This window comes from Periophthalmus magnuspinnatus, chromosome 13, assembly GCF_009829125.3.
Source record: "Periophthalmus magnuspinnatus isolate fPerMag1 chromosome 13, fPerMag1.2.pri, whole genome shotgun sequence".
Taxonomy (NCBI): Eukaryota; Metazoa; Chordata; class Actinopteri; order Gobiiformes; family Gobiidae; genus Periophthalmus; species Periophthalmus magnuspinnatus.
The window spans coordinates 8,535,430-8,549,435 of NC_047138.1; the positions used below are offsets into that span (position 1 = coordinate 8,535,430).

General features: G+C 38.7%; 1 protein-coding gene across 1 annotated transcript in view; it reads left to right on the forward strand.

Annotated features, from left to right (window-relative positions):
• The window catches only part of schip1 (schwannomin interacting protein 1), a 154,783-nt gene that overhangs the window by 2,816 nt on the left and 137,961 nt on the right, over positions 1-14,006 (forward strand). Inside the window, exons 3-5 of the mRNA XM_033976913.2 lie at positions 2,929-2,993; positions 3,376-3,444; positions 4,394-4,502. Coding sequence (XP_033832804.2) covers positions 2,929-2,993; positions 3,376-3,444; positions 4,394-4,502 — 243 coding nt within the window. The remainder of the gene's footprint in view (positions 1-2,928; positions 2,994-3,375; positions 3,445-4,393; positions 4,503-14,006) is intronic.

The following is a 14,006-nucleotide window of genomic DNA, read 5'->3' on the forward strand; positions in this document are numbered from 1 at the left end:
TGAAAAAAACGCAACTTTGCAACTTAGGATGGATATGTGTATATGTATATGTATATGTATATGCATATGTATATGTATGTGTATATTTGTGTGCTTATATATGTATATATATATGTGTGTGTATATGTATATGTGTATATATATATATATATATATATATATATATATATATATATATATATATATATATATATATATATATATAATGTGTGTGTGTGTATAGAGATAGATAGAGATAGATAGAGATAGATAGAGATAGATAGAGATAGATAGAGATAGATAGAGATAGATAGAGATAGATAGAGATAGATAGAGATAGATAGAGATAGATAGAGATAGATAGAGATAGATAGAGATAGATAGAGATAGATAGAGATAGATAGAGATAGATAGAGATAGATAGAGATAGATAGAGATAGATAGAGATAGATAGAGATAGATAGAGATAGATAGAGATAGATAGAGATAGATAGAGAGAGATAGAGATAGATAGAGATAGAGAGATAGATAGAGATAGATAGAGATAGATAGAGATAGATAGAGATAGATAGAGATAGATAGAGATAGATAGAGATAGATAGAGATAGATAGAGATAGATAGAGATAGATAGAGATAGATAGAGATATAGATATAGATATAGATATAGATATAGATATAGATATAGATATAGATATAGATAGAGAGAGATATAGATATAGATAGAGAGAGATAGATAGAGAGAGAGATAGAGAGATAGAGAGAGATAGAGATAGAGAGATAGAGAGAGATAGAGATAGAGAGATAGAGAGATAGATAGATAGATAGATAGAGAGATAGATAGATAGATAGATAGATAGATAGATAGATAGATAGATATAGAAACTTATGATGTGGTAAAGTGTGGAATTTGCTGCCAGACATTGTCTTCAAGTAGATTAATGTATGAGCTTTGTGATGGCCGGTATCAATGAAAATTATAGCTAATCTTCACTAAACCACAAATTCACAATTGGAGCCTGCTGAAACATGCCCCATTCAGCAAGAACATTTGAACAAATCAAATGAAATGGTCCTTTTGTTTTATTCAAGTAATCAGCTGACCTTTCCCTCTGAACACATGCTGAAAACCTGACATTTGTTTTTAAGTGTTTTTGGGTTAGGGTTGTTCAGAAAAAGCTGCTTAACAATTCTAGAGCTTGTATTGAAACAATATACTACTCTTTATCATATTATGTGTATTAATACTGGAATAATTTATATAAATAGGAAAAAATGTTTTTGTTTTTTTTTGTTTTTTGAACATTCTTGCTCTGTATGAGACCACATGTTAATATAAAAAAAAAAAAAAACCTTCAAAATGTATCATTTATTATCATTGAGATATCATTTAAGTATCAAGCCTTGTCTTTAGTATAACATTTTAGTATTGTGACAATGATATTTAAGGTACATACGAATTGAGATACTTGTTACTAATTATTTACATGTGTAAAGGACAAGATCACTTTCCTCTTCATGCCTCTCTCTGCAAGGGTTTTTGTTCTAAGTGAGTCAAGTGAAAGTAAATGTTGACTCGATTTCCAGTGGTACGATTAATGAGCATTTCTCCTGGTTTGGTCCTGCCTCTGAGTGGACATTTGCTTTGATTATTTGGTACCTTAGATCTCATTGACACATACTGACACTCTACTCATTTGATACAAACAAACATGTTAGTTAAAGGGTCTCTAAAGCGCAACAAATCCACTCTGCCACAGCCCACACTGATTCAGCTTTTGTCTTTTCATTTTGCTGGGTGTGAATGTGACTGTTAATATCCTGGTCATCCATCTCTCTGATAGAACTAGGTCTCCAAGAAATTATGATTTTAATAACTCATCAATTAAAGGGCAGAGGAGGCCACTGTTTTCCATTTTATCTCTTTACGCTATTTTTCTTACAAAGATCATCTAATTGTGTATATAATTTTCCTATTTGTCAGAAGCAGCTCATAGTTTGGATGATTGATTATATTGTGGATAGTTCCTCCTGTCCAAGTTCCCGGTTATGAAATGCAACAAAATGGTGCCAGCAGCTGCAGGAAGTACAGACAAACCCGGAGTATGTTCCTCCAAATGCCTGTTTTAGCCTCACCATCTGTGTTGAGTTCACACAGTATAACACTTGTAAGTATAGTTATTTCTCAACCCCCTTTGGCCTTTTACAGAGTGCTCAGAGCACTTGCTGTTATATCTATGAAACAAGATCATAGAAGTTGAATAAATAATTGTATAATGACTACATATGCAGAATTTTACGACAAGTTCACCACTGGTGTGGTGAGGTCTACAGCTGGTGAAGCCAGTATAAAGAGCATTGCACAGGGCCATAAATTCAGCCCCAGTTGCCAAACAGCTGTAGTTATGCATTGATATGTGAAAATTGTGATCTTGAAATTATTGCATCATTGCCTATTAAATCCCTCAAAAATTTGATACATTAAGTTTGTGTGTGGGAGAGAGGGGGCATTGTCATGTATTAGTTGCGGTAGGAGCCCATCCATCTGTCTGGACCCACAGAGCTGAACTGCAGTGTCCTCACAGCGCCCCCCCCCCCCCCCCCCCCCCCCACCAGAGCCGCTGTGTGACTGCTCACACCTGCAGAGAGCACACATGCTGGTATCCTGCTCCACTGTTACACAAACCAACAGCACACCATAATATGAACTGCCCTGCTCGCCATATTGTTTTGGTTTGTTAATTATATGTGCATTACGCTAATTGACTTAAAACATGGTTGTCATTTGACTCTCAGGAGGCCAACCTTACAAAAGTGTTCAGAATTAGATATTAAAATACTCTTTCTCTACAACATATTGCCACAAATAAGAAAGCCCGAGTTTATTACTTTGTATATTGAGTGCTATTGGAAGAAAATGCAAAAACGCAAATATTTTCACTCTTCTATAGGAGGAAGTGAAGAGGTATCATCGCTATTGCAATCACAGTGGAGGACAAGCAATGAAGCAGGAGAGGTGAGCTGTGCACACATGGAATGTCTTTGTTTAAAGGTCCAACATTAAGCTCAACTTTTTTAGGTTGTAGGGCTGTTTTATCCACATTTAAACTTCATTACCTAACAGTGGTGTTTATTGCACACACAAAAACATGATTTGCTTGTATTTTGTTGTAAATTTGTATACATATTTTTATGAATTTAATTTATACAAGATGAAATACCACTGAGTCCAAAAGAAATGTAAAAATCCTGGTTATCATACATATAGGACTTGAGAGGGCATACAGTTGTGATTACCATGTTCCAATATTCCTCCCTGTTTCCACCTTATATTTGACAAACCTTGCAGTAGTCATTTGTTTGATTTTAGTGTAATATTTGTTCTTGCCATGTCATAGGAGCAGCTCTCGCCGCAAAGAGGAAGATGTTGACAATAAAACTCGTCGCTTGGAAATCAAGGCTACTGTGTGAGTGTCCTGTACTTCCATGTTTATGATCCAAATCAAGATCAAATATTTGTCTGCTTGATTCTGTAGTTATTTAATATGTTATCGTCCCTTCTACGGTTATTCATGATTAAGCAAAGTACCTGCCACAGTGGTCCCTGGTGACCTCACAGCAGCTTTATTACTTTATTAGAAAGACATCAAATGTGTTTTGGCTTAATTCAATCTTGCTGCTGATTAAGTTTCACTGTCGGGGTCAGAGCTCACCTCGGAGTGCATGACCCCGGCAGATTGCTATCCAACTCTCCACTGAAACATGGAAGCTGTCTTAATAGGCATAGATGCAACTGTGAAGAACAGCAGTGGCCTGAGGTCTCGTTTTGAAGAAATTTTGGGGACTGAATAAACTTGAAAGTCTGCAGTGGACCAAGACGCGCAGCAGAACAGAGATGTAGAAGAAAGGAGTATTGAATAAAAGTGAGGAGAGTATAGATAGACAAAGGCCAGAGGAAAGGTATTGGTTTTGGAGCTCCAAGTTATGGCTTAATTCAATTTGTTCCATTTGGACCGGCTGTCTCTGCTCCACTGGAGGTGAATGTGTTTCTCCATTGAGTAATTGATCTTACTGCTGGTCTCTAGTCAGGGTCCTATTGTTAGCTCCACTGCAAAGATGAAAGACACTTCTTGAACTTTTGGAATTGTGTAGAGATATTGTAGTTTCAGGCAAAGTTGAAGTTCTTATTGTTTTCTAGTATTGAGTGAAATAAGCCATTTCTAAAAATAAACATGGAACACAATTCAGTACAAAAACAACTATTATTATTATTGTGCTAGTCAAGGATTTTGTTCAGAAGGCCATGTACTCAACGGGTCTTTTGTATATATAATTTTGAAACCTTACGCTAATATAAGCGTAAGTAAAGCAAGTACAAGAAGGTGTCTAAGATTTTCTGTTTACTAATTTCTCCAGGATTCAGCGGGCCTGGCGTGCTAAACGGGGCAAGTGGACCGGCCAAGAGAAGAATCTCCAGAGCTTGGCGGTGCCATCCAGCCTCCTGATGACTACTAATATTTCTGTGGTAGGACAAATATCTTACTAACACTGTAGTAAAAAGTGAAGATTGAAGTTCTCTATTGTCAGTTGATGCTTCTGTAAATGATGTAATGGCTAAGTAGCTGTGCTAATGAGTCTTCTAAAGGCAAAAGCAAAGACTGGGGAAGATTGGGGCGGGCTGTTTACCTCTCGTGTCATCTGGGCGACTGAGGGGGTCGAGTTGGCGGAGGTGAATGGGATGCCAGCTGGCACTATGCCCAGATCTGTAATTAGCCGTTAATTAGGTAAATTTTCTTAGCTAGTTGATTGATTAATGAAGTGCCTCTGCCCCCGTCCTCCCCGTTGAACCAACCCACCCGCCTTTGTCTCCCAAGGGAACGCAGTGGAGAAATTAAACAGTGCTCACAGGGCATGGCAGCCAAACAAAAGCCCCAAAAACAAAGTCTGCCGATAAAACGTGAATAGAGGAGAAAGAACAAAGTTAACATGCAACAGCAAAGGCATAGATGAAAACTCAAGCCATCTTTTGGATTCATCTGCTCAAGTGGCAGACCAAATATTCAAAGACTACCCACACAGCCGGGCACACGAAATCTGATGTCATGTCTGTGCATGTGGGAGAGGGACTATTTTCCACTCACTTAAACCAGTCACTGAGCACCACGACTCCTCCAGTAAACAGATGGACCGGGACTGTGAGTGTGTCTGCTTTATACTTGTGCTTGTTTGTTCTGCTCCAAAGAGTTCATCATTAGTGCTGCAGCAAACGTCTTCTTAATTACAACTTACTGTAACTTTTACAGCATGATGACAAACAGTAAACCTCTGTGCCATTTTGGATTACTGAAATGATGTGTAATGTTAATTGGGGGCATTAGTTGGTGAGAATAAGATGGCTATCATATCTGTTCATTTATATTTACAACATATGCTGGGGTTAGACATTGATATCGCTGCTTTTTTGTTCAAAAGCTGGGTGCAAGGGATGGTCCAGTTGTTCTCAGTTGTATTCCTCCCAGCAAGTGAAAACAAAAGCGTGCAACAAAACATTACAAAGGCATGTCTCTTCCTTGTAGAAATCACTCCACGACACTTTAGAGGTCATTTTGAACCATTTAAACATGCGACATTTAAACACAATGCGTTATTTTAATATGTGTGATTTATTATGGTAAGATCAATAGCTTACATTCTGGTCCATTTTACATAACAGCATTACAACACACTTACTTACAATATGCATGTGTCACTATTCTAATCAATGCTGTAATGAAGCACTATGATGTTATATATAACTTTTCACTCGCTCCTCTACATTGCACCAGTTCTTTCTCTGTATATTTCCATCTTCTGTTCTCCATCTGTCCTGATTCCGACATATCGCCCTCTTGAGGATGTTGCATGAGCGATGTGAAGGACAGGCATTCATCAGTCTGAGGCCTGAACACTGTCGTACTATGTGAGTGTGTGTGTGTGTGTTGCTGTGTGTGGGAGGGCTGATATGAGCTCATGGGCCTGAAGGACCCTGCTGCTGCCCCGTAGGAGAGGGGCGGGGGTTCAGCATACTTCATGCATATTTCATAGGACCTCATATCGAAGAGTACACAAACGCATAGTCGTAGATGAGGCACAGCAGCTCTGCATCTTTAACTCCAACTGAAAAACATCCACATCTCCGCTCCCTATATCAATGCTGACTGCTGCTTCTGCTGTTTTATGGCTGTAGCACATGGCAGCTGTGGTGGTCTCAAACCTGCCAAAGCCCAAGGTCCAAATGTATTATTTATACACCTTGGGGCAGGACCCTACATGTCCTGCCCACTGATGGTAAATCAATAGGTCTGACTGTTCTGGACAGAGCACTGCGGTGTATCAGCAGAACTACAGGGGCTGCTAGAGAGACTGTCAAAGGAGCATAAACAAATCTAAACCAAGGACTGATTTTTGATGTATGTATATATTATATTTTTACTGTGGCTTTGACATAACGTTTTTATGTCAGAAGCATTGACCTAAACCGCTGTCTGATCTTTATGAAATGCATTTGTGTATAATAGTGAATGTTTGTAATGTTTAAAATCATATTCCCATTTAATTTATTGTAGATATTAATAGATTGAAAGTTGGGCAAAAACTTTTATTTGCGGCTGTGGTTTGTTTAGCTGTTTGTGGTGTTATGCAAATCCTACATCACTTAAGTCCACATATATTTAGAACTGTGGAGCATTTGTTGTTTAGTCAATTCATTGAACAATAGTTTCTTGGTCAAGCAAAAACAGTCATTAGTCTAATTTAATGGGATTATAAAGGATTTTGACCTATTATATTATCACATTTATTTATACAGTACATAGCATAAGCTTAAGTAGTACATTGTGTCTACAGTTCTGGTTCAGACCATTGTGCTGATGGATCTCCATGATTAACAGTTGAGTGTGGCTCTGTGGGAGGCTCTGGTGAGTTGTATTCGGGGGCACAAATCAATGATCAAAGCTCTGTGCTGCTCCAGTCCTGTAGCTGGCTTTACAAAGACACTACTCAGTTTCTGTCTGATCACTAATGGAATGATTTCAGTTGGAGAGATGCTGGAAAAACAAAGAATGGATTCAGAAAAATTGGCTGCCTGACATTGATCTTTACTTGTCTTTGTGAGATGCTCATTTTTTCAGTGGCTGTGCAAAACTGTGTATGTAAGCGTTTCTGTGCTGACATGGGAAATCACTTTCTCATTGTCTTTTTTTTACCTGCAGTGGTTCTACAAAGCCCGTACCTTAACCCTCCATAATTCCTTCGTCACTCTGTCACCTCACCTTTCCTCCCACTCCTCACAAACAAGCCAACACACACGTGCAGAGGGACCACACACTCGCTCAGGCAGATATAAACAGATGACTTGTTTTATTGGTGTCGGTTTTGTGTCTCATTTCAAGTAAATTTATATTCCTGTGCTCTGGAGCTGACATCGATCAGACTTAATTCATTTAATAGCCATGACATTTGCCTGTTGGGTTATTTACTGTCAAAACGGGCCCAGGCTTCACTGGCTGGAGACTGATGGTTGCTCAAAATAGAAGGGCTTTTGCAAAAACATTGTCTCAGGGTGAACATTTCAAAACACCTAAATGATTTTCAAACTTTAAGGAAGTAGGCAGTTACCCCAACTATACTGGTAAATTAAAGGAACTTTATGTAGCCTGTAGCCTTTACGCAGTGATGATTCAGATTAGAGAGTCCTTTGAACCAACTGAATTTCAGCATTGGAACTGGCAACCCACATATCAGACTTATGTGAGGCTCTCTCTGGTTTAAGATCCTCTTAAGATCCAAATTATGATCTAAATAAATGAGACCTTGCGTCAATTTTATTTTGTAATTAAGAATAAATCAACAGTAGAAGTGTTACCAGCCAAAGTTCTATTTAATTTGTACATGAACATGGTTCATGTTTGTGAAATTTAAAATAAAAATCTTACATAGAGTTACATTGTAGTGTGAAGATGAAACAAACAGGAAGGGGTAGTTGTTGCTTTACCTCCAATTATTATTGGAGCTTGCAACTGTTAATGAATTTCAATGTAATCCTCTACATCTGGTTTTCAATTAGATGCTGTATCTTGGCACATCCTTGGTGCTTCTAATTGCTTATTTACCTTGAAAACAAATGATGACATTACTCAAACAAAACAAGCACGGCTCACATATGGCCACATGGATGTACGGAATGTATAAGTTTCTATAGCCGCTATACAGCAACTCATAAATCTGCTATGAGGCTCCCAACCATCTGTAAAGTAACAACAATCTGGAACCTTAGGCTACACACTGCAACATTATATCACCCAAACATAAAACATCTCTCACAGTTACCTTTTCACTTCAGATTTTTTTCTTTACAGTTTTCTTTATTTTTTCTCAACATTGTCTCAGCTGCTTATTGTATTAATACAGATATATACAGAGTGGCTATAGCCAGTATAATGAGATCCCTAGAGGAAAGCGGAGTTGTATAAAATCAGTATAGGGCATCGTCATGGAGGGAGGAGGTGATGCTGGTCTTCACCAGATCTCCAACATGTCTTCAGTTTGTTGGCCCTGCACCATTACTGGCCATTAAGCAGATCAGAGACCCCCTAATCCTCCACTGACAACATCCCCACTGTGCGCAATCTCTGGGGAGTTTGTGCGGGAGTGGGAAGTCATAGGCAGGAGTAAGCGAGGAATGTAAAAATCCCAAGTACATGTTTGATAAGATCTTAGCTCTTCTGTCCTGCTGGTGAATGCTGGTGAATGTCTGTAATTGCATTTCGATGTGTAAACTTCTTCCAAAGTCTTATAGGTAGGGATTTCAAATCGCCCAGGGACCCATCTCTAGATCTTGAACTAGGCTTGGTCAGGACTACCTTAGCTAAAGGATTTTAACTAAGTAATCTCATTTTTATCTTTTGTCACAATGTCGGTACTTTTTCATTCAGAAAGTTTGAATGAAAAATTGTGATATATTGACATTCATAGTCCTAGTGCTATTTACTTTTTGTATGTTCCAAAGTTTTCATAATGCAAAATAAGATTATGTGGTCTTTTTCTGTAGTTTCCATTATCCCGGTGCGAGTGCTTTGAGTAGGACTCCTCCTTACTGCTAATGCCTGCAGAGCCTCATGTCCCGTGGGTGGATTTCTCACAGGCGTATTTGATCTGTGTCTGCCCTTTCTCATGTGCTTTTTGTTTTACCCATACGTTTCAAAGAAGCATTTAGTTTTTAAATTTAATAGTAATAGTATTTTGCTGGACTTAAACACACTGAAACAGAAGTAGATAAATGGCATCTCCAGGCTTGTAGGTGTAATCCTGTTGTGAGCAGTTAGTATGCCTCGCTGTGTTGGGGAATCTTCTTATCCCAGTGTCTTGGCTTTGAAGTTTCTCCTTTGTCCATGATAGATGGGATCTTTTGAAGCCACTGCAAAAGCCCTATTTGCATACACATTAACATTTTAGCGCCAAGTTGCGTGTACAATATGCACATCACCTGTCTTGTGTCCCTCCAGAAGTTTAAACAGGAACTCACTCAATCTGGAGCCTTATGTTCTGTCATTACCATGGTAACAGTGAACCTTCTCAAGGTGTCCATATATATTTACTGATGCAAAAGATATCTGGCACTTTCAGACCTGTCAATCACAGGCCATAACATACAGTAGAAGATGAAAACTGTCAGGTATGTCTTATATAACCGTCACTGTGCTGCACTAGGTCCAAAGTTTTTCTAAAGGTATGGAAGTTTTGGAGTTATAACTTTCACAGCACTATATAGCCCACTATAGTCCTCACAACGTGTGTCTTAGTACTTAATGTTAATGTTGTGAATAGTTAGGAAGAAATACTCTTCAGTTGTTTCTGACAGTTTTGAGATGTCTGATGTGCTTAAAACATCTGTGTTCATGCTCCATGTGCGCCTCTGATTATAGTATCTGAAAAGCAGAGCAGCTAACCCAGTGGAGCAGCACTGTATCCCATACACTGTGCATCTGTACAGTTCTGTGTCTCAGTGTAACATTAGATATATAATGTGACTCCAGTAGTCTACTTTATGCAGAAATGATTGTATCATCATAGTGATGATTATGGTGCTGGACTCAGAGAGCTCTTTACTATAAAGCATTTCTTCAATTATCTCTGCTTTTCTCTCCGCAGCAAATTGCATTTTATGTCAGATAGTGAACAGAGGAGAAAGGGTAAAATAATGTGAATACAGACAGTCCACTGTACACAGTGTATATAAAGATGATTATCCAATGATGTTTAGGAAGCAGAACAACTGGATGATAATATCACTGCTACATTTGATCATCTCACAATAGAGCCTTAACTCAGAATAGAGCCTTAACTCAGAATAGAGCCTTAACTCAGAATAGAGCCTTAACTCAGAATAGAGCCTTAACTCAGAATAGAGCCTTAACTCAGAATAGAGCCTTTACTATAATGTTATGAACCAGTGTACTCTCAAAGGTTTATAACATTACATCAGACAGAGCATCAGGTTTACTCTGGCATATAATTGCTAGCACAGTCAATCATGTTTAAACACTTAAAAAGGGCCCCAAAGGTTCTTCCAAAATATCTCTGATAATGGCGCTGTATATAGTTTGAATTGTTTGTCACACTTAAGCGGTAAAAGTAAAGTGACCTTCATTTGTCTCATTTTCTGGGTCAACATGAGCTCTAATAGAATTCTGAATAATTTATTCACTAAATTCCTCTCAGACATACTATGTGCCAAATGTATTGTTTTAGTGCAAGAAAGGTTGAAAACTCATCCATTGTCATTAAAAAGATTAGGCGCTCTTTCTGTTTCTTCAAAAACGAAGCATTTTATCAGGCTATTTCCTTTGTGTTTTTGGTTGTATATATGGAGTAGACGCCTAATTGGAGAACTCTGTCCTGTGTCTTCAAACAGATGAGATAAAAATCTAACACACAAAATTATGCCCATGAATCTTTAATACAAGTAATATTCAGCTTTCAAGAAGAAAAATGGCTTATAAAATAATTATGCTTTTTCCCATTTACAGGCTCGGAAGCTCAAGTCAGAATACAATGGCTCAGCTTCACTAAAAAACTATAGCGCAATAAAGGATCATTACTTCAGTGGATAATTGCTAACCCCAGATGGCATCCTCTTCCAGCACTCGTGGAGTTTTATTTGCTCTGCACTGAAGACTATTTGGACGACTTTTTTTTAAAGACGGCAACTACAGCTTTTTATCCATAAAGGCTGCATATTTAATTGGGGGCAGTATACATCTTAAAGATTGGGAAAATGGCTAGTGTGGTGGTTTAAAATATGGCATTTCATAGAGGAAAGTCCCATTTTTTAATACAGCCCTGGTTTTAATTCTCTCTCATTGTGTCTTCGATGCTATTCTTGTCTTTGTTCACAGCCTTTGTGTGTTGGCTGTTAATTGGCTTGTCTGTCACCACCAAAAATACTCAGGTTTTCACTTTGCTGGAGCATTCCCCTTGTTATATTATTTGAACGTCATTTGCGATTGTACATGTGTTAACATACACAATATAATGTGCACATAATATATGAACATTATTTTCATTCTTCTAAGACTTTTGTAAATAAAAACTGTTTTCTAGTCGTAATCTCAAGATGAATAATATTGTCTGTGTTATCTTGAGCTCTAGATTTGAGAATTGGGCTAATGAACAAAAAGCATCACTATTTACATCTTCAATAGACTGTACTTGTCAAATATAGAAAATCATCTCCATAATTCTTCCATGTCATTGTGCCAGTTTACGTCAATGGGGTCAGATCTAGATAATTTTTTGCCTGCTGGAACACACATGTCTCAGTGCGACAGCCGGCCTGGTGGCTGGAGGAGCACGATGCAAGCCTGTGTAATGGTTATATTTAGCCCCTTATCTCCCAGACGGCTCTCTGTGTGCACAGTCGCCTGGCACAACAGTCTATTCTGGTGAGTATGGTGGAAACTGGGAACACATAATGCCCATACTGGCTCTAACAGAGCTGAAGCCAACACCATCAGCTTGACTCTAAGTCTTTTTGTGAATTTCCTCTTCTTGTATTTTACGTGACTCGGCTTAGAGCATATGAAATATTTCACCGTTTTCTTCAATAGCTTTGTTGTTCTTCCTAGTTTCCCCTCAATGATGCCTGGCACACCAAGAGAAGGGATTGGGCTTTGTGTTTTGTGACAGTGTGTGATGTTCTCTCTGATCCTTTCCAATGTTTAAAGTGGCATTACATCAGGCTCTTCACGCTGCCCCTAGAGCCTTGTCTCGCTATGAGGAGCTAGTGACTCTTCTTGAACAGACATGAAAAAGACATACATGGACATTTGTGTGTCTGGATATATAAGACATACATATGCTAGTGATAATCTTTGCTGCATTCCGAAACAGCTTGTCAATTTGGCATAAGTATCAAAAATCATGACTGGCTGCTTGGCTGATACTAAATACACTGCCACCAATACTGTGCTTGCATGTTGTTTTTAGACTACATATGTAATAGAAAAAGACATCTGAAATTGGGTTACACCACTGGAATGAATGGAGTTTTATCTGATCAATTAAGAAGCCAAGGTCCCAAGGCAACCCTTCTTCCTTGTTAATTGAGTCTATAATCATATTTCATTATACAGAAAATCCTATTAAACCTGTTTCTGATTACATAACACTTCCTACCCACATGAAAAGCCTGTGCCTTGACAAATGGTGCGTGTTAGTTGATATGTACAGACAGAACCTAAAGTACACACATAATGAAAACACCATGTCCTGGCTATGGCTGGCTGCTTCTCCCAGTGGCAAAGTGAGCAGCGAATGGGTAGATCAGGTGTTTTTAACAGCTTTGTGTAACCTTTACCCCGACAGACCACTACCGCTCCTCACCCCCATCTCTCCTCCTCTCCTCCCCCTCCTCTCTCATTTCATTTTCTCCGCCTGAGCTTTGACAGTGCCTGGTCCGAGGCCGCTCACACCAAATGGAGAAGCAAACTGGGAAAGAAAACAGCTTCACCCTGTGTCCACTCGCCAGAGGAGTTCTCGTTCATGAAAGCGATGGAGTTATGTTATGGAGGAAAATGACAAGACATTCGGTTGTACTGTCCTTTCTACATTCTCACTCTCAACAAACTTGGTCCAAAACTTAGCTGCCAGCGTCATCATCATCATCAGCAGCACCCCCTCCATCAGTCACATCACACCCATCCTACAGCAGCTCCACTGGCTCCCTATCACACACCTCATTCAAAGACCTCCACAACCTCGGACCTCCATATCTCTTTGAGCTCCTCCACATTGCCACACCCATTTGCTCCTCCTCCTTTCTCTGTTCCCTCTGCCCGTCTCGTCACCATGGGGAGCAGATCCTTCCTTTTGTATATGAATGCCTTTGTACTTATTTATTGTTGTAAGGCAACCTTGAGTGTCCAGAAAGGCACCTTATGAATACGATGCATTATTATTAGTACTATTCTTTCATCAGGGTATAGCATTATAGCCTCTGGCATATTCATTCCTTTCTGTGGGTATTTGTCATGTTTAATGTCAATAATTTTAACAATTCAAAGTTTGATGAGGTCCAAATTATCATTGCTAGATGAGTGGTTCTCAAACTGTGGTATCTACAGGTTCTTCTGGTGGTACTAATGGTAACAATGTGTGCTTTAGTAATGTATTATAGTTGTAGATTGTCCTCAGTTAAATCTGGTTTTCATCCAATTTATTTGTGATCTGGTTTAGTCTTGTTTCTTGCTTGGGATACACACTTTGTCAATACTTTACAAAGATGTGAGTCCGGTCACAGGTGAATCTTTTCAAATGGGCATGATTGACAGGTGGATTAGCCAATCAGGAACATGCGTCGTCAGTCCGTATTGGGGAAAAAAAAAAAAAAAACAACGGAAAAACATCATGGATTTCTGCAGAATCAATGGTCGAAGCACTAAACTCTGAGATAAGATACATTTTATTTTTAAATCATAGGTGACCATGAGCT